This window comes from Balearica regulorum, chromosome Z (assembly GCF_011004875.1).
Source record: "Balearica regulorum gibbericeps isolate bBalReg1 chromosome Z, bBalReg1.pri, whole genome shotgun sequence".
Taxonomy (NCBI): Eukaryota; Metazoa; Chordata; class Aves; order Gruiformes; family Gruidae; genus Balearica; species Balearica regulorum.
The window spans coordinates 86023345-86051202 of record NC_046220.1 but is presented as its reverse complement, the minus strand read 5'-3'; the positions used below and the strand labels follow the sequence as shown (position 1 = coordinate 86051202).

General features: G+C 39.3%; 1 protein-coding gene across 1 annotated transcript in view; it reads left to right on the top strand.

Annotated features, from left to right (window-relative positions):
• Window positions 1-27858, top strand: part of MBD2 (methyl-CpG binding domain protein 2) — a 40629-nt gene that overhangs the window by 9403 nt on the left and 3368 nt on the right. Inside the window, exons 2-5 of the mRNA XM_075740218.1 lie at window positions 3947-4106; window positions 10705-10842; window positions 20216-20306; window positions 21026-21203. Of these exons, the coding sequence (XP_075596333.1) occupies window positions 3947-4106; window positions 10705-10842; window positions 20216-20306; window positions 21026-21203 (567 nt within the window). The remainder of the gene's footprint in view (window positions 1-3946; window positions 4107-10704; window positions 10843-20215; window positions 20307-21025; window positions 21204-27858) is intronic.

Sequence of the window (27858 nt, the reverse complement as noted above, 5' to 3'; positions counted from 1 at the left end):
AGAAAATAATCAGGAGATATTGAATGACTTCAAAGATAAGGGGATGATTTAGATTGAAAATAGTAAGGAATACAAGACTAAGCACTTAAGGACTAAGAAAAACAGATTCTGCTTTTTGTCAGAGAGGGTGGATGGTTGGTTTGCCACTTACAAAGGAAGTAGGATGATGAGAATGAATTGTGGAATAAGGGAAATGTAAAAAAATCCAGAATAAGTACTTGACTGAAGTGGCAACCAAAGCTAAGGTGGACAGGTTCCTCTCTGCCTGCCTTTTTTGTTTGTTTTTGTCATGTCAGGTCGAGGACAGATCAAGCAAGTCTATCATCCTTCACATCAGTGTGGGAAAACATGGAAGCAAAAGCTATAGGACAGAATATCAAACACTTTTTTAATTAAAAAACTTGCCTATTTTCAGTTGCTTCTTTTTTGTCTTGGATTATTTTTTAATTTGGATATTTTTTAATTTTTTTAATATTGACCTAAAAATGCAATTCTTGTTAACACTGAAATTAAGGTGAAACTAGATATTTTGCTAATGGATTGCAATCTGTCCCTGCTAAGAGTTTCACTGTTAAGTGGTAGATGTTGTGCTGCGGATTTAATACCCACCCTACTGGTGATCCATGCAGATGCTAATATGGAATATTGGATCATATGCTCTGATTTGCTTTTGGATTACTGAACAAACCAACCAACCAAACAAGACCCCCAAAATGTTAGATGTGTAAATAATAGAATTTAAGAATGTTGGATGCATTTATAAACTTTGCTTTTACTTGTGAAATCTGTTTTCAGAGTTCTACATGAAGAATTTTTAGTGAAGTTAGGCTGATAACTGCTCACTGCTGCAATTTCGGATTCCTTCAACATATATATGGAACCTTTCTCTGCAAGGAAGCTGAAGAGAAAAAGCTAGTAAAGAGTGCTCTCTTGATGACACAGGCTGTTACTCAGTAGTTACTGAGCTATGGGCTAAAATGACCAAGTGTATACAGGTTTTAATTAAAAAAAAAAAAGTCTGGAACAGAGAATATTAATACCAACTTCAGGGTTTGCTTGTGGAATTGGCAAAATTATTGATGGATAAGGAATTGGCTGGATGGTTGTACTCAAAGAGTTGTGGTCAACAGCTCGATGTCCAAGTGGACACCAGTGACGAGTGGTGTTCCTCAGGGGTCAGTACGGGGACTGGCGCTGTTTAACATCTTTGTCGGGGACATGGGCAGTGCAAGTTTGCTGGTGACACCAAGGTGGGTGGTGCGGTCAACACGCTGGAGGGAAGGGATGCCATCCAAAGGAACCTGAACAGGCTGGAGAGGTGGGCCCGTGTGAACCACATGAAGTTCAAGAAGGCCAAGTGCAAGGTCCTGCACGTGGGTCAGGGCAATTGCAAGCACTACAGGCTGGGAGGAGAATGGATTGAGAGCAGCCCTGAGGAGAAGGACTTGGGGGTGTTGATGGACAAGAAACTCAACATGAGCCGGCAGTGTGTGCTCACCGCCCAGAAAGCCAACCTGTCCAGCAGTGTGACCAGCAGGTCGAGAGAGGGGATTCTGTCCCTCTGCTCCGCTCTGGTGAGACCCCCCTGCAGTGCTGCGTCCAGCTCGGGGGTCCCCAGGACAAGAAGGACATGGAGCTGTTGGAGAGAGTCCAGAGGAGGCCACGGAGATGATGCGAGGGCTGGAGCACCTCTGCTCTGGAGACAGGCTGAGAGAGTTGAGCTTGTTCAGCCTGGAGAAGAGAAGGCTGCGGGGAGACCTTGGAGCCCCTTCCAGTCCCTGCAGGGGCTCCAGGAAAGCTGGAGAGGGGCTGGTGACAAGGGCAGGGAGTGACAGGCCAAGGGGAATGGCCTGAAGCTGCAGGAGGGGAGATGGAGATGAGATGTGAGGCAGAAGTTCTTCCCTGTGAGGGTGCTGAGGCCCTGGCACAGGGTGCCCAGAGAAGCTGTGGCTGCCCCTGGCTCCCTGGCAGTGGTCAAGGCCAGGTTGGATGGGGCTTTGGGCAACCTGGGCTAGTGGAGGGGGTCCCTGCCCATGGCAGGGGGTGGGACTGGATGGGCTGTGAGGTCCCTTCCAACCCTAACTGTTCTATGATTCAGTATATTCAGTCCTTCCACTCTGTTAGGAAACAGGGACAGTCAGCCAGCAATCCTTGACAAAGTTTTATCTTGATTTTTTCTTATAGGTGCCTGAATGGGAATGAAAGACAATGGGTCAGATTATTTTAATAGCAAACCTACTTGCCCCGCAAAAGACACTCTGTCTCTGACCTTCAGTGCCGGATTTTTTTTACTGTTAACAAACCAGGGTGTTAATCTCCACTATCTAAAATAAAACTGGTGTTTAGTTTGGCTTCTAGCATAGCTTCAATTCTTGGTTTACAAGAAGTAGAAAAGGGTTTTGTGATGGGATGTGTGTGTGTATGTATGTGTGGTGGGGTTTTTTTCCCTCCCACACCCATCCTTGAGGAGGTTAGCTTCAGATTGTGATCTGTTTCAAGTCTTTTTCTCCCACCCTTTACCTCTTGTTAATTATGTCTTTCCATATTTCTGGATTCATTTAAATGACTTTGAAAAACATTTGGCTTAATTAGCTGTTTTTCCCAGAATTCCATACATATTCTTCTGTGCAGAAGTTCTTGCCTCAAGGTATTTTTAATTTTAAAAAAAAAAAACACTTTGGAAAAGTGAAGAAAACGAAAATCTTTAGTAGTTTTCTGCAGAAAGGAAGTAGCGTGAAAAACTCTCTGAGCTGAGTTAACCTTTAGGATTTCAGTAGTGGGAAGATTTTGACACTTGACTTGTTTCATTGGATAAAAATTTGCATTAGACCAAGGGACTGTTGGCTTCACATTACGGGTATTTAGCTATTTCCACAGCTATCTATACTGAGAGGCTAGCACCAACTGGTGTTGCAGTCCGAGTTTTACATTGCAGTTTTTGATTTTCTGCGAGCTTTTAAGTCTGGAGGCAGCACCGTTGTCCCTTACAGCGAAATGAACTGTCAGTAATCTGCGTATTAGCGATGGCTTGCACACAGGGCATGCAGACTGGTTACCAGTAAGTCTATAGGAAGCCCGGTGAGGCTGGTGAAAATATGCGTGGATTAAATCTGTGTGACTGTGTTCTGGATGCTTGAGAATGAAGTAGAGATGAGGAGCTAGAAAGTTATGTGATGTAAAAGATCGGTAGACATACCACTGTCTTAGGATAACTGGAAATTGAGTATTTCCTGATGTTACGCAAAAACATCAGCTGGGACTTTGGAGTAATAATAATTCCATAATTCCAAATGAAGATGATTTAAAATAACTCCTACAACTGATTTCATTTGTGATGGTGGGATCTACATACACAATTGCAGCTTTGGACCTGTTTCATATTCTGCATCATCTTGCTTGCTGCTTGCTTGTTGCTCAGTTGCTTATCTGGCTTTGCTCACCAGTGGTAGTGACTGAACAGCCTAGAGATGGCACGTCACCTCAAATCCTCGTTCTGCTCATCTGTTTAATGCCTTGCTGGCTGATAGCTGAGAAGGGTTGCTGTTGAGTCTAGGTTGGCCTTAGCTAGCAATCAGTTTAAACCTTGCATACGGGCTTTACATTCGTGCGGAGAGCATCCTGCACTTGGCCACAGCCTCACATTCCATTTTACGCTTCCTACACTGCCGTTTGGTTTAGCTGTGCAGCTCACCCAGCTTCCCAAGGTGTAGCGTATCCTAGAGTCCAACGGCCTGACGGAAATTAAATCCCAGGCGAAGGATGGGAGCGGATATGCAGAGGTTGGGCAGGTATACCATCGCTAATCAACACACCAATGAACATGCCACATGGAATAAAGATAACGGAAACTTTTTAGATATTTAACAAGGTATAAAACCTGTTATAAGAAGTCAAGGTTGTATCCTCTTGTACAACAAACCATACTAAAGTGTTTTCTTCTTTTTAGTCCAAGTGGTAAGAAGTTCAGAAGCAAGCCTCAGTTGGCAAGATACCTGGGGAACACTGTTGATCTCAGCAGTTTTGACTTCAGAACGGGAAAGATGATGCCCAGTAAATTGCAGAAGAACAAACAGAGACTAAGGAATGATTCTCTCAATCAAAATAAGGTTTGTTAGTAAATACTGTGTTTAAGGATATCCTAAGAATTTCCTTTCCTGTAGTTCATTTAGCAATTTCTTTTCTGCTTAAAGCAGTCCGCCTCTAAGATGTACATGTATGTTTAATTTTTAGCAGTGGTAGAGACGTAAATTTATAAATAGAAGGAATGCTCTGCTACTACCAAGAAAATATCAAGGTGAGGTTAAGTATGAATCGAAAGTGAGTAATTCAGGAGTTGGCTTGGCACTGAGAACCTCAGTGCTAGTCACCTACCTGAATGATGTTCTTCTAAATGGGAAAACTTAGGACTGTTGACACCAAGAAATTCTCCTGTGCAAGGCTTCAAATTGCTATGTTCATCTTCCTGTTCTGAGATGAAATAGTTCACATTTTTAATGTGCGCGATACGTGCCAGGAAGCTTGTTTTCTGAGGCAAATCCATTTCTCTGTACAAATCTGGATGTCTGTGTACAGCTATGGAGCTTAACAAGGCCAGGTGGTTTTCTGGTTAAGGCTGAGCCTTTCTCAATTGATCTGACTGTTCTCTTATTGCCTATTTCTTTTTGAAATCAGTGTATCTTTTCGAATACCGAAGAAAATGTGTCTAATGGATTAAAAATAAAAGCATACAGAAGAGAAATAACTGATGCAGCACACGGGGACATGACAAGTAAATTTAGCTGACTCTCAGATAATAAAAACAAACTTTAGAAACCTCGTACAACAGTTTGAAAGGATTTCTGTAACAACCTGAAATGTTTTCTTTTTAAAGTGTTTTATTCTTCAAGATTTCGTAATTTACAGTAGTCTATGAAAATACCTAACAAGTTATAGCTATGTCTTGTGCACTGATGTTTTTTGTCATCTGCGTTTGTACTGCGTGAACCACACATTTCATGCTGATTTCTTTTTATTTAAAGCATGTGTTCAATTTATTTAATATTTTCTTCCCACAGACATGAGACTTTCAAATAATATAACATTTGGGGGTAGTCCAAAGAAAGGTTTTGGTTAGGCTTTTTGCATGAGCAGAAATTACAAAATTTGGTTTATAAAATCTGGATGAGTCTGTGCTCACTTTGAATTCCTGTGATCTTAGATTATTTGAGTGTTGCTCACAGTAGCTCTGTTAAATACAGAATTAGAAAAAATGCTTTTTTTTTTTTTTTAATGGTGAATAACATTTATTATTTCAAAGTGACTGAATCTCTAACTCCTGAGCTTTCAAGAATTTCTGCAGGGTTCCTGTGGCAGTTAAAATGAGATCTCAACTTATTCCTGAAGGTTATGTTTTCTTCCACAGACACTGAAAGAAATCAGTTGTGGTCATCTTCTAGTCTGCCTTGCAGCTCTGCTGCTGGGGGGCCGTAAAAGACGGACTTGCATAGGCAAGTTTGTGTATAAACTTGCTTGTATTTTATGGGTTGTTTGTTTTTGTACAAACAGTTTACCACAAATGTTTCTAAATTCTTTGGCTCCCCTTATGTTTCAAGAAGGAATATCAAAATATACTTGAGTTTTCTTTCTTGGACGTGTCTAGGCAGTTAGATTTATGCAGCTGGTGGATGGAAATGCCATCTGGCTTCTAACTTTGGAGATTCTCATCATTGGCAGACTAGAACTCAATGTCAAGATTGCCATACTGTATGTCACCTGGCTTAAAATGGAGCTGAGGATAATATATGCTAATGAATCTGCTTCATTTTGTGACGTTAATGTACAACAGTGTAAACGACACAGAAATATTCTTTTCCAGTCTTAGCGTTGTGCATTCTTACTGAGCTTTCAGTATTGGCAATAAAGACATATATATGATAGGTTTATTTACCGTAAAGCCGCAGGAGGAGTCTTCCTTCAACCTATACTGATCTTGCCATTGTTTTCTGTGTAACCATTTTGACATTTCACTCGCAAATGAAGTTATTTTATTTATTTGAAGTGCTTTTGAAATAAGGAATACAATTGAGTATGAATCCAATAGATAACAGCATACCACTGTGCTTAGAAAAATATGCTCATCAAGTGTCTATTTTGAAAAGAAAACGTAATAGAGACTACTGGTGAAACATGCTGTCTGGTTATAAGTGACTTCTTAGGTTAAGGGATTTGAAAGGCCTGGAAATATATTGTTGAGATTTAAAAACATTTCTGTGTCCGGGACGCACTGATACTTCTGGAACTACATGTCTTTGGAAAGGCAGTAGACTGAAATTATTTTGGAAACTGTTGTTGGAGCATAAACTACTTTTAAAGAGTCAAAATGAGCGGGGAACATTGAGATTTCTGCTAGCTGATACATTGCTGTAGTTCCCAGAGTAGGAAGAGATTTTGGGTTGTGAGAGTAGTCAAGCAATAAACAATAATAAAAACCCACCATGTGTCTGTGTTTCTGAAGGCTGAAGCTGTGTAGGTGTGCCTAAAACTGAGTATTTTAAGCTTAATCGCCATCTGAAATGAAGCAATCTGTGTCTGACCATTTGAAATATGTAGATAGTTTCTTCTATCTGGGAAGCTCAAAAGAGCTTTTTGTCCTTCAGGAAAGGTGTTGGGTGTAGAGATTGTTACTTATTTCTGTTAGGATGTACTGCAAGCCCTTCCTTTGTCATGAATAAACCTTATGTATGGCTGGCTTATGATTTATTGTGAAATAGAGTTTCTCCTAATATCAGTTATTTCCAGTTAATGTGTGACAATTTTTTTCCCCCTGTACATCTGAAGATCTGCGGGTGCTGGAGATGGGTGAGCTTTGCAACTTTCTGAAACTCAAAGTTTATTTCTCTTGTTCGAAACTCAGTGCTACGAATGAGAGACTGTTTATTTAGAATGAGATCAGAAAGCCCAGATGTGACTATGATTAGAAAGGAAATAAAGTAGGAAAGTCGTAAGATTATAATTACAGTGCTTAGGAGTTGGTCTGTTCTTAGTTTAAACAGTTTATCTTAATGACTATTTTCAAGGATATAGCCTTGATTAAAAAAAAATATATGGGACATCTAGCCCTTGAACCTGTATTTCCTGCTTAGTTTATAATTCATCAGGGTTTCACTTTAATTCTGGGGGCCTTATCATTAATGTAGCTGAATTTTCTTAATTTCTCACACTGCCTGCAGAAATCTCCTTTTTTATTTTCCTAAGTTTAATGGCTTTATTTTTTAACTTCTCTTTAAGTCACATCGCAGGCCAAAAGGAACCTGTAAATATTTTTCATGAACTTGAAGCTAAGACTTTGGTTCTAGAAATGTTTGCTAAACCAGATTTATCCCCCATATGGCAGATGGCTCTGTAATATTATCGGGTTTGTCAGTTTTAATAGCTATTTTACTACTAATACTGATGCTACTGCACAGAATGCCTTGGGGGCATGGACTTCAAAGCATCACATACTACTTTGAACTTGATGTCATAAGATTAGGGAATGCGAAGCTTGTAGGATAAGCAAGGTCTATCAAGGTTCTGGTGTGAATTAAGTTATGTGGTGTGAGGAAAGTTCATTATCAAAATACTTTGTGCAAATGTTAAGTACATGCCATTACTGTCTGGCTCTAGTTGGTGATTCTTTGCTTATCCGAGATGCTTTAATTATATATGAAAATATATATTATATATGAAAAAGTCTAACATTAGACTTCCTATTGTCATCATCAGTGGGAAAAAAAAAAAAAAATAGAGTCCATAACCAGTATCCACCACGCAAAGCACGGGTTAAAAGCAATGACCAAAATATCTGAAAGTATTTTTCTAGTGGCCTGGGACTACCTGGGTGAAACATTAGGAGAAGAATGATGTCTAGATTTATTTATAAGCTTAAATTCTCACTTTTGCTTTGTATAAAAAGGTCTTATGACTTCCGTGCTAATTAAATGGTGATTTATCGGGTTGGTTAAAACTATTCAGTGTAATCAGGCAGAAGTACTCGTGCTCTGTTGCCATTCGCTCTGGCCACGGAAACCCTGGTCCCAGTTAGACAAGAATCAACAGTGTGTTAGGGATGGAGCTGAAGATGTGCTGCTTTTTCCCACTTGAAAGCTGTAATATTGCAAGACATGGTGACTGGTTCATTTCTGGCTGTAAGTTTACAAACCAGAAATGGTAAGTGTCTGAATTTCTGAGGAAAACTTCCACTGGAATTTGTGGGTTTAGCCTTACTCTATTTTAATGAGTTAACTGCTTCCTGGAAATGAAGAAGAAAGAGGACCTATAAAATAACAAGGTTGTTTTGAATTTAAAGGAGTGGTAAGAATAGAGACCTGTGATCAGAATCGCTTCTGTTGAAAAGAATGGATTTCTAGAACTCTTTCAGAATTCACCTGTATGTTCCAGCATCTTTCTTCTTTTGGTCTGGAAAACTGCTTTGGCTCTTACGAGAAGATAAGCAAATCAGTATTAAGCAAGGATTCCCAAAACGCTACAGAGCTAACTTATAAACGAGTGCGTGAATTGAGTCATACTGTTAAATAGCTAAGAATATGTGTCGTACTCTTGATAAATCACCTTCTTTGCCATCTGCATGAAAAATTGAGGCCTGAAATCTTGAAACTATCTCTTCATTTAGGTTCTGTTGAGATACCTAGATAAATATGAAGCGTTACTCTGTTGCTCCTTCTTATAAATTGCGTTCCTTAGAATTACATGGAGGAATTCCTTATTTTTTCTGCTAGGAAGGATCTAATAGCACCGTGTCATCCTGGCAAGGCTGTAGAAAAAGGCTCCTCTCCCCCCACCCAACAGATGAATCAAATAGTTGGGTAGGAGCAGCCAATATAATAACCGTTGTAGTGTGTAGGATGTATTTTGGGATTAAGTAGCTTGCCTGTAGAATGGTCTTCATAATGAAAATTACTTTCTGTGGAGTGCAGAGATGATATTCTCTTTATAGCGAGTTTATAGATTATGCACTGTACACGTGTAGGAAGAATGATTTCACACTCCCTTTCTCATCAACTATCCACCTTGTAAGAACCGAGGTATGCTAAAATACAGAACATTCTGATGGTGGAGGGACTACCATGTCACATTGCTCTAGCAAAGCTCTAAAAGAAGGATGTGTGCTTTTAAAATAACAATTAAATCTGAGACAGATCCAGTGAAGAGAAGGCTTATTGCTTAATAAGCCATATTTTTAATTTCATTTTTATACAGATCGCTACAGAATATCTATAGTCAGTATTCTGACTTTCATCATCTGAAATTCCAGAGTGTTCAGCTTAGGAACGAGTGATTTTTAAACTTTTATACAGTCTTGTAGTCCAAACTTTATAGTCTAAATATGGAGGATTTCAAGATTGAGATTTAATTCCCATTTCTAAAAAATCCTCATGAAAAACCTTTTTAACATGATCCTTGGATGGGGTCTAATATTGATGTTCATTGTGTAATGTTTGAGCTGTGATCTCACAGCCAATTATAAAACTTCTGAGATATGAAATATTACATAATAATTTTATTTTTCTTTTGAATAAGTAGCAGTAAACTTTTCAAAAAGCAAAAGCTTAACCATTTTTCTTTGTCAGAAACTAGATATGGCTATTAAATCTTTTGAAGTGCTTCAGACTGTCCTGCAAAATAGTGAACTTGCTTTTTGATACATGTTCATTGGGAAAATATGTATCACGGGATATTTATTTTCAGTGTCTCTCTTGTGTCAATTAATGACATGTCTTCTCAGTCACACCTTGGGAAAAAAGAAAAGGGAATTATTTTTAGTGAGAAAAATGTCAGACAAAATGCAAGAGCAGGAAGGTCTGAAATTATGCGTTCAGGAGTTGGAGGATAACAAACAAAAAGCTGTAAAGTGCTGTTCTGTTGGCACGGCACTTCAAACTGGCAGTCTGCTCTTGGATAGACAGATTTAGAAAAGCTAGAATGGTATGCAGGCGATGATCTATCTTTTTCTTTCTTCATCAGTGCTGGGGGTTATGGGAGAATTCTCTTCCCCCACCCCAAATACTCTTGGAGTTGTTGCTACGGAGAGGGGTTCAGGCACTAGTATCTCCTGAGGGTTTAATGCGAGCCAAGATATTATTGATAAAGTTAGATCTGATGCCTGGGAATCAGCAGTTCGCAAACCTGATAAAAACTAGATTTGTTGAAGACTTGTTAAAATTTATCTGATTTTAGTTTCTTTCCAGAATAAATTGCTGCACTTAATTAAGAATTGTTAGATGTAGGGATTGCTTAGGAAATTTGTGACCAAAGTTACGTAGGAGGTTGCTGTCCTTTAAGACTATAAACTGTTGGCTATAAACATATTTTTCTGAAGCTCTGGAATTTCATTTTGACATCTGATGGTGAAGCTGTCTGTTTTCAAATGTAAGGCACTTGCACAATTAACATATATATTTTAACAAAAGAAGAGATGGATTTTCAAGCAGTTTGAGTCTTCCCAAGAAGGTGAAAAGGTGTGGAATCAGTTAAGTGTCACCTTTTTTTCTTTTTTTTTTAAATGATATCTGCGCAGGTTAGTTAAGCACAGCATTTAAGGGAAACCTTTACTCCAACATAAGACTCCTTCTTTTCCACATCAGTAGAAGAGGGTGAATCCAACGTTAGTTTGTATAATTTTTCTGTATAATTTTTGTTAATTCACTTTTTTTCTTTTTTTAACAGGGAAAACCAGACTTAAATACAACTTTACCAATCAGACAAACTGCATCCATTTTCAAACAACCAGTCACCAAAGTTACCAATCATCCTAGTAACAAAGTAAGATCTGATCCGCAGCGAGTGACAGAGCAGCCACGACAGGTAAGAATTACTCTCTTTCCATCCTTACTGCTCAGAAAGTTGAAACATGCTGAAAATGGGCTTGTTTTCAGCTCTGCTTCAATTACAGACGAGAATTCCTATCTGGAAGGTTACTTAGAGAAATGTGTGTAATACATACAATTAAAAAAAATACAGAAATAACAGTTCATATGGAGATTATTTTTTCTTAATCCAAAACTTCATCTATATTTGATTGCCATATTCCTCTTGAAATTCAGATATGGGCTATGCTGTCACAATTAGACATCAAATATAAAAAAAAAGTCATGTGCAGCTTCTTAATAGAAGTTTCTATAAAAATACAGTTATCATCAAGAAGTAACATCTCTCTTTTATATAGAAGAACTTTGTGGAAAATCAATCAATAATTGTATTTTAAATCCTTCTTTTTCACTATAATACTACTGTAAATACAAACCACAGTAACATAAACTCATCTTACGCAAGTTCTCCTTTAGCTGCTTTTCTTTATATCAATGACAGATCACTTGTTCACACAGTGCTTTTTTGAGTTTGTTTTTTATGGGGAGGAGGGAGCTGAGAAGAAACAGAAATCTAGTTAATGAGCGAATGATCACATGAGGTAATGATGTAGTGTATACTGGATTGAGGTATTGTTTTTAAGTCTGACTTGTATTTTTTTGAGTCATAGCATTGCTACCATCAAATTGAAACACCTTATTCTATCTCAGGAGTGCAGGGATGAGAAGAAAACGCGGAGGCATGTTCAAATGTTTGTACACTCATATGTCACTAACTTTTAACAACATTTCCTTTGAAACTTAAGCTTGTCTCTAATGTTGCACTTTCAAACATCTTGAATGCTGTTCTTGTAAGAAATAACATAAGGAATTTAGACTCTGCATCCTCTAAATTCAGGTGAGAAAGAAAAAGAAGAAATATCGAGCCATATTGGATCATCTTGTTGAGATGTCTTTTAGCAAGATTTGAAGGCCACAGCTAACCTCACTGTTGGTCCCATGAAGTTCAGCAGGGGCCATGTAAGTGTATCACGTTCAGATCTAAAAGATGCATAATTGCATGTGTCTGTTGATTCTCTTCGCATTCTTTGGGTTTTCCTTTTGAACTACTACACTTTGTGTGTCAGGAATTTTCCTTTTGATCATGTCTGCTGAACCAGTAACGATCACCAAAGCATATGAAAGTTATGGCACCTCTGTGGCAAGAGAAATGGATGCCTGGCGATTCATATCTTGATGGATTTCAAACCCTTTCATGCTTGCGTATTTCCTCCCTGTTTTCTTTCTTCCAGAATCTTTTCGAATACATAGTGACTGAAATCTTTGGGAATGCATCGCTTGTCTTTTGAGAATGACTATCCAGTAAAGATTCACAGAACAGGCTATTTTCAAACCTACCCAAGTTAAGTCTTTGCCTCCTTAAGATAGGCTCTAACAGATTAAGCTATAGCAAGATCTTCGAGAAATCATCATCTGCTGATCACTGCGTCAGCATTCTTTTTCAATCAAATTCCTTTCTCCTTGCTTGCGACAGTGCATCTTTGGAAGAGGTCACTTTAAACACTATTCTTGTTCCCTGTTGACGTACTTCATTTGGAAGAAATGCTAACTCTGTTTGCACTGAATGTAGAGTAGTTAATCTTCTATATCTAACAGCAAAGCAAATCTTGGTGTGTCTTACTCTTGCTGTTCTCCAAGCTAGAATGCTGCCTTGAGCTGTTTCTGATTGGTCATGGTCCTGAGCAGTGATGATTGACATAGGTAGGAGACTTGGGGAAGGGAGAGAACAGATTGTTACAGTTGGTTTTGTATAAAATTTGAGTGAACAAAAAAATCTGGAATAAAGCAATTTAATGTAGGTAGTTCCTGGAGAATCTTAAGCAAATCGACAGCTTTCCTAAACAGTTTCCAGTGATCTGGTTTCTTTACGCACAGATTTCTATCATGCAATTAGCAATATTTCTTTAGTATTAGTACCCAGGAGCGTGGAGGAACTCCAGTCATCGATCACGTGTGCACCCTTCATATGCACATACTTAAATGCACGCACATGCACATCTTGTTTGAACGTAGCATGCAGTTCATTCTGATGTTTTACTCACTAGCTGGAGCATAAATATTAATAGATATGATCTTTGCTTGGTTTTTGAAAAGCAATGATTCTTTTCTTGATGTGATCTGTTGAGACAAAGTAGAGAAGACGGAGTAAGGACTGAAGTTGCTGGAAAACTTTATTCTTAATAAAGCCGGCTCCATGTGGTGTACCTGTCACGTGAGATACAATTGTTGGACAAATGCAGCCTTGCAAGTGTATTTGAATTCTCTTCCCCTCCAGATAAAGCCTGTATTTTTGTTACATAAATAATCCCTACATGTATCACTGTCTTCTCTCATACTCAGCTGTGCAAACTTTCCGTTACATAGACTGTAAATATATCAGTGTGGATATTCAGGTGAATGCTGGGAACACTGACTATATTGCCTATTTCTATATAAAGCTTATTCAGTTACCACTTCCAGTGTCATTCCTCCCTGTTTCTTCAGTCCTTGGCCCAAATCCCTTAAGGGATTCTTGTTTCTGTAGTTTTAGATAGCCATCTCCGAAAGCTTTATCTGCTTATATCTATTGTATTTCCCTTTTCAAAAGACAGTCTAACCAGAATTCCCTGACAATTCTCTTTGGCCTGCCTCCTTATGTAGAGATCAAAATAAATGAGTACTGTAGTTCCGTTGGCAGGCAGTAATTTTTTTCATGACCTGGGAGTGAGAAGACATGCTTATTGGTGTTGGCAGGGAAGATATTTGGCAGCAGCTCTTCTTTAAGCATTAAGCCCTGTGGTAGTTCTTGGAAAGATAAACTAATAACAGGTTGCCTATGATCTTTGTATAGGTAAATCTGTCAATTAGAGCAACAGGTCTTTGTGGCAACTGCTGGTTCCGTACATTCAGCACGCCAGTTCGTTGCACACAAGAAGTGTCATGAGGTTGTCTAAGCCTTTTTCAAGCAACAGCTCTGCAAGACAGCATCTTAAAGCTTTCAAAGCCATTCTTAAAGGTTTTCTAGATTACTCATTATCAGTGGAGAACTTTACCCGAGAAAAAATGGAAATGTTCTGGAGAATCCTGGAAGTGGGTAGTGTCAGAACTTGAGCTGTGTGCGTATGCTCTGAAGGGTCTTCTGGTACTCACTAGACTTCTCTCAACTATCAGTTGTCTTCCTCTATGTGGCTTTTGTTCAAATACTGGTACCCATCAATCCACGGAGATTTCTCGAATTCTTCATATCTAATCAAATGACAGGAGAACCTGTAAGTTCCTCAATAGCAAATCTAATAGCCTCAATTGCAGCTTTCTTCAAAGTGCTTTAACATCTCTTTTTGATGTATCAACCTGCTCAAAATATTTTGACTCTCCATAAGCTTACTTAAGATAGGTTTTTCTTACTATTTCTGTGGCTTTGGGTTTTTTTCCCTCGCAGAGTCCACTGATAAACCAGTGTAAGAAAAGGAATTCTGAAGGATTGTTAGTAGGCCGTGCAAGGAAAGAAAGAAAAAACTTGTTTTAGCCTCCTCTCCACTGTTAGACTTAGTAAGTTTTGATATGATACATTCTTGATGAATTTAAGGGTAAGGGTTTGGATTTGAAAAAGTCAGATTAGCATTTGTGAAATTCAAACTGGAATTAATGGTGAATCAAAAAATCATGCAACCATCTTCCTCTTCAGTGGTGTCCAGTACTGTCTTAAGATCACGTTGTTTTCTCCCTCCTTCCTATTTAGCAAAAAGGCCGTTAGATGCAGCAGCACTTCGGGCACATTAATGCTCCACTGGTGCATCTGGATTAGAGTATTCCTCAATGAAGAAGAGTGAATGTGAAGCAGAGGAAGTCCTGTAACTATTTGAAATGATTATAGGCAGTAAATATTTTATGTAATAGCTTAAAATTGAGTTTCTTGCCTGTTAAGTGGTCTGCACCTAACTGGATCAAATGGAGTGGTGCTGCAAATCAAACTTCTTTCTTATGGATCGCTGCCCCTTGTATCTACACTCACTTGGTGTCTCCAAAAGGTCCCGGTCTGTGTCCTCTGTAGAGCACTTACCCTCTTCTTTGTGTGTTAGAGCTTCTTGGTTCACACTGTTCCACGTTTATTGACCTTTTCAGGGTAGATACGAATTTGCAAAGCACTGACCTCCGTATCTTCCTGATACATTTGGCTAAAAACATTCCGCGAACACATCTCAAGTGTTTAAAAGAAGGCCATCCTTCTCGTCAAAGCTCATTTTGAGAAAATCAGGTAGTCAGTTAGTATTATGTGATCTGATTCATCTAGTGCTGTGGCAGACAACCACCTTTAAAAAACACCTTAGGATAAATCTGAGGGTATTTACTCTTTAAAAACACCTTAGGATAAACCTGATGTATTTACTTGTAACATCATCTATCTGTAGGCCAGAAGCACTCTTTAAAATTGATTTGAAAGTCTCTTTTCTACTTACTGTCATATATATTTGCAGTGGATTGTATTGTAATGGATTATTGAATAGGATTATATATGACAAATTAAATCTGACCATAGTCATTTCTTGTCATAAGATATATGCAGCCTAAAAAGCCTAATTTACATGAAGAATTGGAGGGTGTCATTTTATGTATGTCTTCTTGTGAACAGTTCTTAACAAGAAAGATGTATTTAGCTCTTAGCACTTTGTATTTTGTCAAATAGATGTGATTTTATTTCCTGTGGATCAACTTAAGAGATTGGAATCTAAAATTAGATAGGGTTGGAAATCTTAAGCTTCTCAGTTAATATCTATTAGAATTATCAAAAAGAGGGATGGAGGAACCCAATGAGATTGCTAAGTTTCATCTCCTTCTCCCAGACAGCTAAAGGAACACTGAAATTTTGATTGGCAATTATGGATGCAGCAGAGCTGAGCAACTCAGCAACTGGATATAAAGAGAGGAAAGAATTTATCCAGTTTTCTGGAGAAATTCTCAGTCCTTTTAAATTCTTCCATGGAGACTTTGAAAAGACCTCTCTTTAGTCATATTTCCTCATTTAACTGCCTGCAATGTCAATCACTTGAGCACTTTCCCAAATGGTAACTGACATTCTGGTCTCACTTAGCCTTTGAAACATTTTAAAACATAACAAATTTGCAGGCTGTCTGTGTCTGCAGTACAGTAGAGATATGTTGGCTATATTTTGTGTAGACATGACTAACATCGGCTTGCGTACCAGGTTATAATGCATCTGCAAGCAGTGTGGAAATAAATACGCTTCCTGAGAGCTGGGAAGATGCCAAGGCAGCTACCTGGAGTTGTGATTGTGCTGTTAAACTTGCTGTGTCCATCATACTTCTGAATTAGATGGTATCTTTTTCTGACTACTACTGTTGCAAGTTAAGAGCAGATATTTGTAGCTGTCTAAATGGAAGAAACCACCTCAGGAAACAAATCTCTGAACTCACCAACACCAGAATCATTTTCCTTTCTACTGGGTGTCCAGTCAACTACATCATTCTGTTGACACCTATGGTATTTTTAATACTCTGTAAATAGTAAATGGCAGATGAAATTTGAGGTTCTTGATGGATTGATTTATGTATAAATCAGTCACCCTCCAAGAATATTTGAATGTTAAGAACATACGTGCTTTTCTTTTAAAAATAATAGAATTGGAATGGATTCTTTTCCAGCAAAAATTTCCTGTAGGCTTCCATTGCTTGGGCAACTGCAAATAGACTTTTATTTATGTAAGGAAAAGGAGCAGCTCATAATATGTTTGTATTTGGTGGTTCTTGCAATGGAGAGGCTAATCTATCATTTCTTTGTTGTCTGAATGAGAAATAATAGTTGCTTAGGAGATTGTGTTTTTACAGAGATCACGGGTTAGATTATAGTTCACCATTAGTCACAAATAGCTTTTCTTGGACAAGAAACAATTATGGAGGAAGCAATATTTTATAATTCTCCAAACAAAGAACTTCAGAAGCACAGCTGTAGTACAGCTCTGCCATTGCGGAGTTTCAGAACAACAAGGAAGCGAAAACTCTGCTCCACCCTGGGGACCTTGGCATTGCATTCCCATGCTGCCTCCTCCGTCACGGGGGAAAAAACCCAGGGTTGCCCGTAGTGTAGTAAATTTGAGTGATAAGAGATGCGGTTTTTGCTCGACAGGAGATTATTGCATTACTTTTGGCATAATGGATATTGATGAATTTCCTAGGAAACGGAGCACTTGGCTGCTGCGTCTTTCTGAACCTAGAACACTCAAACATCAGTAGATGAAGGATCCAGGGTTTAGGCTCTTTTCAGTGTGTGTTCCCTAACCACTACGTCAAGCAAAACTAAAATTGAGCCATTTTTCATCCTCCAACAGCATGAATACCCCTAACTGACTGATGAATCCTCAGAATGGTTATTCATTTTGTGTTAGTAATGAAATAGCACCGTAACAATGATGAATTTGGAAATCTGGTTCTTTTCTCATTCCTTCCTATCCTGGTCCCATCAGGATTCTCATTACTGAATAACAGGGTCTCATGTTTGCTAATGCTTCTTTCCTGGAGGCCTGAATCTTGCTTTTCTGGCTGTACTGGTGCGTTCTCAGCAGGAGGAAGGAAGATTGGACCCTATCAGCCTGCCCTGTGCTTCAGGGATTATGATACTTTCCAGGGCACTCAAGCTGAGAAAAGCCGAGTCTGGATAGCTCCCTCTATTTTACAAGGAAACCTCTAATTTTGAGATCATGTAAGGTTATTATGCAGAAGGTGGCCTCCGTTGCTGGCAGGCGTGTGTTGAATTTGAGTGGCTGTATCTGCACACGCTTGTGCTGAGGGGCTGTTACTTGTTTTATGAAGTCCAGATGGCTTTGGGCAGGAGACGAATGCCAAGGGCGCAGTCTGCCATGGCCGTGCTCTATGGATCCTGATGCCTAGCTGTTAAACTAGATGGGGTTTTTATGAATTGCTCCTAATTTAGGTACCTATTTCTCCACTTAGCGGGTCACAAATCCTCTGAACCTGAGCTTTATTTTCTCTTTCTATTCCCTCTCTCACTAATGATGAGAGAGTTGCAAGTTAAATAATGTGAGCTATTTTTAGGGCTGTAACCTCAGAGGCAGATATTCTGCGCATCGAGACTTGCAAAGTCACTTGAATGCATACTGCCGTTGCTGTGGAATGGTTGCATCTTCATCATGTAAGTGGAGTAACAGAAAAGCTTTTTTCTGAATTTGTATTAGCAGCTTCTTCCCTCTTTCTGTGTCCCTTAATAGCTATTTCTGGTGCAGCCGATAGGGAAATACTTGTCCAGGTCTAGTCCAACTCAGAATCTTCTGTAAGGCCCAGGAAAAGGTACAGAGATTCAGAGTGGGCTCGTAAGAACCCATAAAGGTTTGGAGAGCAAATTTAATAATAAAGCTCTAGGAATGTGATTCATTTCTCATGAAGAGCAAAAAAAAAAAAGTAGTAAGAGTGACTTTGGCAGTCTCACAGGAGGTCTGGGGAGATGAAAATTTGGAGCACAATCGTTATAGTTTGCAAATAATTATGTATAATGGTGCTGGAAGCTTTGTGCTAGGAATATGCTTCACTTCGGTCTTGTTTTAACAGGTATGTCTAAGGGCCACCTGCTTTTTTCTCTCTGGCATTCACCCCAAAGTCAGCTGAGGTGTTGGTAGTTGCGTAGACTTTTTCCTGCATTCGAAATCAGTCCTTCAAGAGCTGAGTGAACGCTGGTGCTGGAAGCTCCACCTAATCAATATTGCACTACACTTTCCAAATCTTGGAAGCTTTTCTATTCTTTAAACAGTCAAAAACATGAATAAGCTTTGTAGCGACTTTATCAAGACGGGAAGCTAACCCAGTGATGAAATACTGAATTGACAGAATTTTCCTTTGACTCCGTTTATCCGAATATGATAACTACTTTTGGAGTTTGGCTAGTGAGTTGCTGGGTTTGCCTTTCTAACGAAGGATTTCTTCAGCGTTCTAGCCAGCTTTAAGTCACTGCCACTTCATCCACAGAGCTGTGAGGACTGCTACAAGACATCTCGAGTGCTTTCTTGGGGTGGGGGCTTAGCAAAAGTGGTAAACAGCAGGAGTGAATGACTGGAGGTACTAAATATTTAACATTTGACAAGATAAAAGATACTCAACTAACAATGTAGCTCAAACCTGGGTTGGAATGTTGAAAATGAAGACTAGTTAAGAGCGAGGAGTCAGTTAACAGGAAGCATTTGAAGTTTAAGTGGTTCTAGTAAAATGAGACACAAGCAGCAACGAGTATTTTCAAAAAGCTGTCAAATCACAGAGATGTCAAGAACGTGTGATGTACCCAGAGTTTGCAAATACCTTGAAGAGGTGATCCTGTGTGGGTTTTCTAAGCTACTGGGTTCTAAACTTGGTGACAAATGTGTCCTATTGTCCAGAGAAGAGTGCTTAAATAAGTAGATGTCTATAAAATGACATAGTAATCTCTCAGGCAACACAAATATCGTTCAACCTACTGATTTATGAAGCTGTAAAGACATGTTGTGGAGAGTATCGCATTTTTCTTAGCATAGCTGCATGTTTTATTTTCAGTCAGTAGTATACTCTTAATGCTAAGGTAGATGGCTTTTGTTGCTTTTTTCTTTACTACCTCTGTATCTGAAAAAATGGTAGGTTTTTTTCTGAATAAGAATCACTGATGTACAGTGCTTCAGTTCTGATGCAGTGTGACTGCATCACACTATATATCACAATATAGGCTCCACAGAAGATGAAAGAGGATGCTCCAGTTGTTTCACTTCCAGTTTTAGAACAGAATGTGACGTTCAAAAGCCCTATCTTAAACTGAGGCTTTTGGGTACCCAGCCGCAACAAAGAATTTCCTCGGAATTAGAGTAACTGCTTGTCTAATTTTTTGTCTCAAGTTTTGCAGGCATGAGAAGAAATAGATTTTTTTTTTTTGCTCCCCGATATCCTGCAGAAAAATCAAACTATTTCTGAATGCCCTTTCCACAGGAAATTGCATAGCTATGTTCTTGCTTCCCTCCTTATTAAGATCATTTGTTAAATGTAGCTTCCTGTGGAATGGAAATCAACAACTTTTTAAGTAGCTTTCATCACTACTAAATAGAAAAGGTATTTTTTTAAGGAATAGATGTGGCCAATGTCCAGCCCAGAACTTCAGGATGAATCTTCAGACCAGCAAGATAGGAGTGAGTAGAGAAACCTCTATCATTAAACAGAAATCTCTTGGGTCAAGAAACTGGTTTCTGTGAGAAATGGAAACATGTTCCCAGCTAATAAACAAAGCAATGGAATTGCTTTAGGGGTTTTTTTTATTATTTTTAATGAGCGATCTTGTTTTCTCTTTTTCAGCTCTTCTGGGAGAAGAGGCTACAAGGCCTCAGCGCATCGGATGTCAGTGAACAAATCATAAAATCCATGGAGCTACCTAAAGGTCTTCAAGGTATTGTGTTCACTTGCTGCAGTTGCTTCAGATCCACCAAGTTATCTGTGCTTAAAAAGGACAGAGGTTTTGAAGCTCTTAACAAGTTCTCAGTTTACAGTCAGATTAAGTGAACTTCAGATTGTAAATGTTCTTGCTGACAAAATACCTCAGTCTCCAAAGCAATGTTTATTTTTAGTTCATTTATGCAGTTAATATAAACCACACTTCAGAACTGCACTCTTATTGGTGAAAGTCGATCTAAAATATGTTCAAGTTGTAGTTCAGAATTAATAACTTTGTTCCACTGCTTGGGAGACTTCCTTGGGAATTTGAGTGTTGTAAAAATCGCCAGTGTTTATTTTCCAGAATTAATTTAATACCTTGTAGCATTAAAGCAAAGACTGTACTGGTGTGGGTTAATAGCACGAAGCTGCAAAGAAACTATTTCAATATGTGACTGATAAATCTATGATGTGATCATCTTTATTAAAAAATTGATGATTTTATAATTGCTAGGGTAAGCAAAAAACCTAGCCAGTTTTAGAAATTAGATGTCTTTTGAAATCCTAACTTACACGTAGGATCTGTGCTATTACAAAGCCACTTGCATTTAACTGTTTAGATTATACAACCATGCGTATCATGAGTATGCAGAACCTCACAAACTGAGAAGAGCTCTGCCACTGGAAGTTGCACATGGAATGGAAATTGTAACTACTCAGTTTTCTTTGTTTTAGGAGTTGGCCCAGGTAACAATGACGATACCCTGTTATCAGCTGTTGCTAGTGCTTTGCACACCAGTTCTGCACCTATCACGGGGCAGCTCTCTGCGGCTGTTGAGAAGAACCCAGCTGTCTGGCTTAATACATCTCAACCCCTCTGCAAAGCTTTCATAGTCACAGATGATGACATTAGGTAAGTTTTAGAAAGTCTTCGACAAAATGAAAAGCAAGTTTGATTGAAGTAGATTCATTCTGGTTCAGTGCAGTCCCGGAGATAAGGGAAGAGAAGTGCAAACGTGTTTCTTGTACCTGCTGATTAGTAACTTGAAAAAATGAAAACCTGGGTTTTCTCTTTGTGGTCAAAATAAGAATCTAAAATATTCACTAAGGTATGAGGCATAATCCACATTTTCTTTCCCAAGAGAGTGCCCTAAACATTAATCTGTAGTCGTGGTCAATATTGGCTTTCTTCCTTCCCATTTCTGGTTTGGTCAAGTTAATTTGTTGATCTCAGTTGTAATTTCAACAAAGGAGAATAAGAATAGTCCTCTATAGCCTATAGCTTTGTGGCTAATACAGTCTCTTAAAGTGGGAGATTGGGATATGATATGAAAGCACAGATAGATCTACTCACATATGGACAAAATTTTTTTTTTCTTTTTTTTATAACCGCACTGTTAATTTTATGTTCAAAGAAAGAGTTAGCCTTTTTTTGCCTCCTAGAAGCTGGGGCTTTGGCACTGAATTTTAGGGTTAGGACTGAGATTTCCTGTTGCGTTGTCTAATTGCCCAACTGTGGCAAGACACGGGACACAATCCTGTCATCCAGGGTTTTTTTAGCGTGAATCAACACGTGGGATGAACATTGCCTTTACTATCACGTTTTTGGTTGCATAGGGAATCTGAGGACCAAACTTAAATCTTGCCACTTAGTGGAATTCACTCAGCACCAAAGTCCACTTCTGTCACATTCTTTTCTAAGCCCTAGATGGCTAGCTGAAGCTTCAGCTTTTAAGGTATAAAATTACCTGATTCCTAGTCCTTTGCTTAGGGATTTCCTTTGCTTTATTTTCTTAATCATCAACTCGAAATGCTTTCAGAAGGTAAACTCTTCCTGCTTTGTTACAGAAAGTTACAGGGCAGGATGAGAAACTTTCTTAGCGTGTTTGACAACATTTATATTTATTGGAAACAAAATTCCTTTTTCGTCTTATCAGTCCTTCAGCTGTTTTTACAAAGCAGATTCTGAATTTGATGTCAGGCAGCAGCTCAGGAAGGATACAGATTCTGACCTGGAGCAGCTCTACCTCCCTGAATATGCTGCCAGTTCGCTGTCTCTTCTGGTTCATGACTTCAGAGGCAGCTTTCTACAAAAGGATTAAATATTCTTCAAAGTTACCTTTTCACGCTCTTTGGGTGAAGCTGGCTTTCATTTTAAGACCATCCAGAAAACACATTGCATGAAGTGGTATCAGAATACGGCACCTGTTATCACTGAGGAAGCAGTACAATTGCTTTCTGAACTTGCATAGTGGTAAGGAAAGGTTCACCATCGGGGATACCTGGTCAGGTGCTTTTGTGCTATAAATTCTTCAGGGAGATCATAGCAGGCATGTGCATCTAATACAATAGCTGTCAGCTTTACTCATGTTTAACTTGAACTATTCCTGATCATGTAATGATGGTAAATCTTGTTCATAATCAAAGTAAAATGCAAAATTTCCTCTTTTGGTTCAGTACATTCACTGGGAAAACACTGAATAACTTCCTATAAATGCATGGCTAAGAAACAACAAGGAAGTGTGCTTCCTTATCACTAGGGACAAGCACCTATTTTTTATTCAGTTGTGGGATACACCTTCTGAATAGTTCTGGGCTCCTTAACACTAGTCCTGTGAAAGGTAAGCATGTGAAATGGGTATGGTGTGGTTCCTGGTGGCCTTTACGTCCAGGCAGGCTGTTGACTGTCTTCTTCCATACTGCATCTGTGAGATCATTTCTCTTGAGACTGCTGCATTGCAGCTTGTGTTTGTAGCTTCTTTCCTGACCAGCATCTGGTTATGTTCTTTGCAACTGCGCTGTCGCGTTGCCTCCATTTCCATGAAAGGCTGGGAGTGATAACCTTTGTGTCTCCACTAGATACATGCGGAGTTCACCAGTTTCTTTCTTTTGGGATGAACTGAGGAATGGTATCTTCTGAAAATAAAAGAGGTGGATTGTTTTTTCTAGTTTGGCTTAGGTGGATCAAGTTTTGCAATGTATTATAAAATCCATTTTTGACTCACAGCTCTGTTCTGCTTCTTCAGTCTATCATTCTTTTCAAATGTCTCTCTCTTCAGTGGGATTTTCTAAAGCTTAAAGTTTTCAGGGGATTTCTTTTCCAAAAGCGTGTAAGTCATTTCTGAAAATCCCACCTTTTAGTTTTCAACAGCCCTTCTCTTGCTCACTGTAGGTTCTTTGCAGAGCACTTACCATCATCACCCCGTAGATTTTGTTCCTGAGCTTTCTCAGGTATCTTGACAATTGCCCTTTTCAAATAGCATGGTAATGGGACTTCTTTTCCTTATGGGTAGCCAGAGCCTGTTAAATTTACCAAAGCATAACAATTAATGTAGTATGTCTGGCTGTGTCATGCTCTGCAGAGTAATGGGTAAGAAGAAGTACCTGTTAATCTGTCCAAAAACTAAGCTGCATTTACGGTGAGACAGGAATGGAGAGTAACTCAAGTTTGATGCTCTCTAAGTTTGTTTGGCATGGGTTTAAGAATGTCTGAATCTTAAGCTATCTGAACCTTGATCCAAGCTAGTCGGCTGTAGCTTAGTCCCTCACAATATTCCTCAATACCCTAGACAAATCTTACTTTCAGTATGACAGACCAAAGCCACAAGAACTATGTGCCAAAGGAAGAACATGAGAGATCGAGAAAGTTTCCACAGTCTGAGCTCTCCTCAGGAATAAGGTAATTGTAAGGTAAAGCGATGTGTGCTGCAGGGAGGCAAAACCCTAAATAATCCTTATCAGTTCTGGCTACAAGATAAACTTTCTGACCCCAGATCTAAAGACGAGTTTAACAGGGAGTATGTCAGGAGAGCACAGTAACCAGACCTCTGAGAATTTCTGTAACTACCATTTAGAGGATGCTGTCTCACCGCGGGCTAATTCCTTCTGAGAGGAGGAGATGGGAAAGATCTATTGGAAATGATGTGTTGGAGAGGTGTATGTGTGTGTATGAATTAGCACATGCCCCTAAACCTGAGTTTAATATAATTCAGCAAATACAGCCAGCATACTAGTAATTAATTCTCCTTTCAGCAGTGCATCTCAGATCTGGTTAGTGGAAGACACCTGGAATCCCTGCTGCTGAGAAGCTCTAGAGTATGTTTTTCATAGAAACAGAGTAAATGTTACTGTAAGCACTTATGGTGAGGGCTCTCGATTAGAGTGTCTCCAAAAAATACTGTATTTGAATGTGCTGGAAGGGCAGGGGCAAAGGGGTATTGCCTCCCTCCTGACACATAGGGAGGTGGAACTGGTGTTCAGACAAGGACAAGTTGGTTCTGCGGACTTTTCCTGTCTAATCTGACACCAATTACATTAAATGTAAAGATACCTTTGTGTTTCTGCTGCAGCTAAATGCTATTACTAGAGCTATATGCAATTTTTTATTTTGATGACAGAGTAGCTATTGCAGTGCCAGCTTGTAAGGAACAAATCAAACAGAGCCTCAATAGATTTAACAATATAGAAAAATAGATGGAGAAATCAGAGGGAAGGTGGCATGATACCATAGTTTGATTGCATACAGTAGTGTGGAGTCACATGTCTTTAAAGCATGCACACATCGCTTAATTCTGTGGGCTGAGAAGAGCGCAGGTAGTGACGGTAAATAAAATCATTCTAGGCACTAAGGAAATCATCTGAATGCAGAGCAATGCACAATCCTGTTGTGTAAAGCAGTTTTCCGCTGAAAATAAGGTCAGAATTGGAATTAGGGCCTTGTGGACTTCTGCATTAGGAGAAGTGTCTTTAATTTTAAGTGTCTTTAATTTTAGCTTGCTTTCAAAGGCAATAGTACTTAAACTAAAGGGTGAGGATTGAGTCTTGCTAGGGGGAAGGCTGAAAAGAGCTCGCGGCCAGGGAGCTGCTTCACCGCGTGTGATGCAGCTGGGGAGGTGAGAAGGATCAGCGCGGGCTGAGAAGGATCACACGGGTTGTGTGGGAGCTCCATCGCCGGGACGGAGCTGTGGGCTGGTAGTAAAGACTGGGCAGCACGCCTGCCCTCCCTGGCAGCGCTGCTAACTCAGTTCACTTAATGGGGTAAAGTGGGTTTATTTAATACCGCTCTGATAAATTAGCGTAAGAAGTCAAGTTAATCAAATTGAATGGAGATACTCTAAGTCCTAGAGTTTTACTTCGTGTTCAAGATCAGCGCTTTTTATTAGTAGTGAGTTTTTGCTGTTGGTTCTTACATGCTCTTGGTAGTTTGTGTGCTTTAGAAGTAATATTCATGGCATAAGAAAAGCTATGTTTTTAATACTTAAACCGGCCGTTTGCTAGAAGACCAGACTCTTCGGGACTGGGAGCACTGTGAATTTTTTTTGGTTATTGCTCCCCAGGAGATCAACTAGCTGAAAATTTGCAAATGGGATAACTGGGGAAAGCTATGTTTTCACCTGAGTTTGGGAAGCTAAGACCTGGGAGTAACCTCTGGAGAAAGCCACCTACACTGTAAATATGGAACCTGGGCCCTCAGTAACAGAAGCTAGTCCTGGCTGTCACTTCTGTGTGATGTGAGAGTTCAGTACTACAGTCTTATGTCCAAGATGGGTGGGAAGGGGCTTGTTACATATCAGGATGACGAATCTGAAATCTAGGACAGGATCAGCTTGTGCTTCAGCATATGTTTTTCAAAACGTCATCAACATAGTTAAGTACATTTAAAAGAAGATTTCAAATAAAAGAGCTTAATGAGGTGGTAAAGCTTATGATTGTTTTGTGCCCAGCTCCTCAAAGTTGATATATCAAGATATTTGCTGGCTTTTATGCTAGATTCCATGTCTGCATCACAGACTCACTGAAGAGCAAAGCAGGGAAGGACCTTGTAGCTCCAAGAAGAAAAGGATGGTCCAGATTAACTTCTTGTGTGCTTTCTGGCAAGTGCATTCCATGATACACGTTGAATTTATGAACCATTCACGGCCTGGAAGGGGCCTCTCTTCCCTCCCAGCTCAGCTGTCCATGGCTTAATTCAGGTTACCGAGCGGGCAAGGTTGTCTGTATGCCCTGTGACTTTTTTGACAAAGGGACGATTGATGATTTCTCGTAACTTCACTGGATATGTGATACTTCAGGGCTTCTCCAGGAGATACACTTAAAATGCCCAGTGACCAGAACCACGTTCAAGGAACATTTACATTTCATGCTTGTATGAGTAGGGACATGTCCTTACCGTGTTTTAGTTCATTGGAGTTTTCTTCATGCTCTAAAGGGGACCTTTATAAAGATATTCCAGCAGCTTTCTTCTCTCTGATTTGATCATTCAGGCACTTTTTAAAAAATGCTGTCATTAAAATGTTCGCATTTATCATCATAGCCTAAATTAGCTAAATTAGTAAGGAACCACCAGGAATCTAGGGAAGGGATCTGCTGGTGTAAATGGCTATCAACTGTAGTCTGAAGCCTCCTGCGATGGAGTGTGTAGGCTGTGGCTTGTGGAAAGATCCTCCTGTCTTAAAGTCCAGATTCTAAAGCCCAAAAGGGGAAAAATAAAATATACTTCAACTATTTCTTTTCAATAATATTTGGCCAGTTCACAGTGTATTCCAACACTGAAATGGTGACAACTTTTTATTACTGGTCTTTAAAAAAAATTCTGTTTCAGCTTATGTGTGCTGTTTGGGATCATTTTCGTTCAATTAACAAATACTGAATTTGCTACTCTAACTTTTATTTCTCCTTTGTCACACAGGTTCTGCAAAAGATAAGGCAGCTTTGCTTTTATTCAGTTCTCTGCCCCGGGGTTTGAAAGATCACTCTGTAGGCATTGAAAGTTAACAGCTCTGGGACAGTAAGCTGTATGTTGAAGATAGAAAACAAGGATAGAAAACAAGTTCTGTACTGAACTGCTAGCTTGTTCTTTTTTTTCTTCTTCCTTTTGCTATCTCTGTAAGCAGCCAGCCTCCTCTGAAGTGCTTAGGGAGTGCAGGTATGGTTGCAGCCGTAGAACCGAATAGCCTTTGAGGCTGGATATCGCTCTTGCTCTTCTAAGATTTGATGTTCTTGGTAGCTGTCCTGCCATCCTAAGGAGCCACAGGGAGTTTGCGGCACTAATGAATGTTTTCCTGTGCCGGCTTCTCATGAGTTTTGGCCATCAGCATATACTTTGTTTAAAGATTTTCTTTTTTGGAAAACCATAGCTTGATAGAGTAAGTGGATTTTCATGTAAAAAAAACCCTGGGTCTGATGCAGAATTTGTATTCTCTTGAGAAAACTTCAAAAGAGGACTTCTTGTTTTCTGGTAAGACTTGAAAGCCAAATTTTACCTTCCGAACTAAACATGGAATCAAAATATCTTCAATTTATATTGGCATCCAAGGTAATATTTTTGAATTAACTTTCCCCAGGGAAGCAAACCTTTGTTTCAGCCGAAGTTGCTGACATCTTAAATGCATCACTGACTAGTAGATAAGACTAAATAGAAAGGTGTGAGTAATTAAAGAAATGAAACGGTGAAGCTCCTTGAGGTTCTTCTCCTGCGCGCGCAACCTTGGAATTGGTTCTTTGAGTGCTTAGAAACCTACTCAGTGCCCCACCATCCCGTAAAGGCGCTCCTGGTGTACACACCCTTA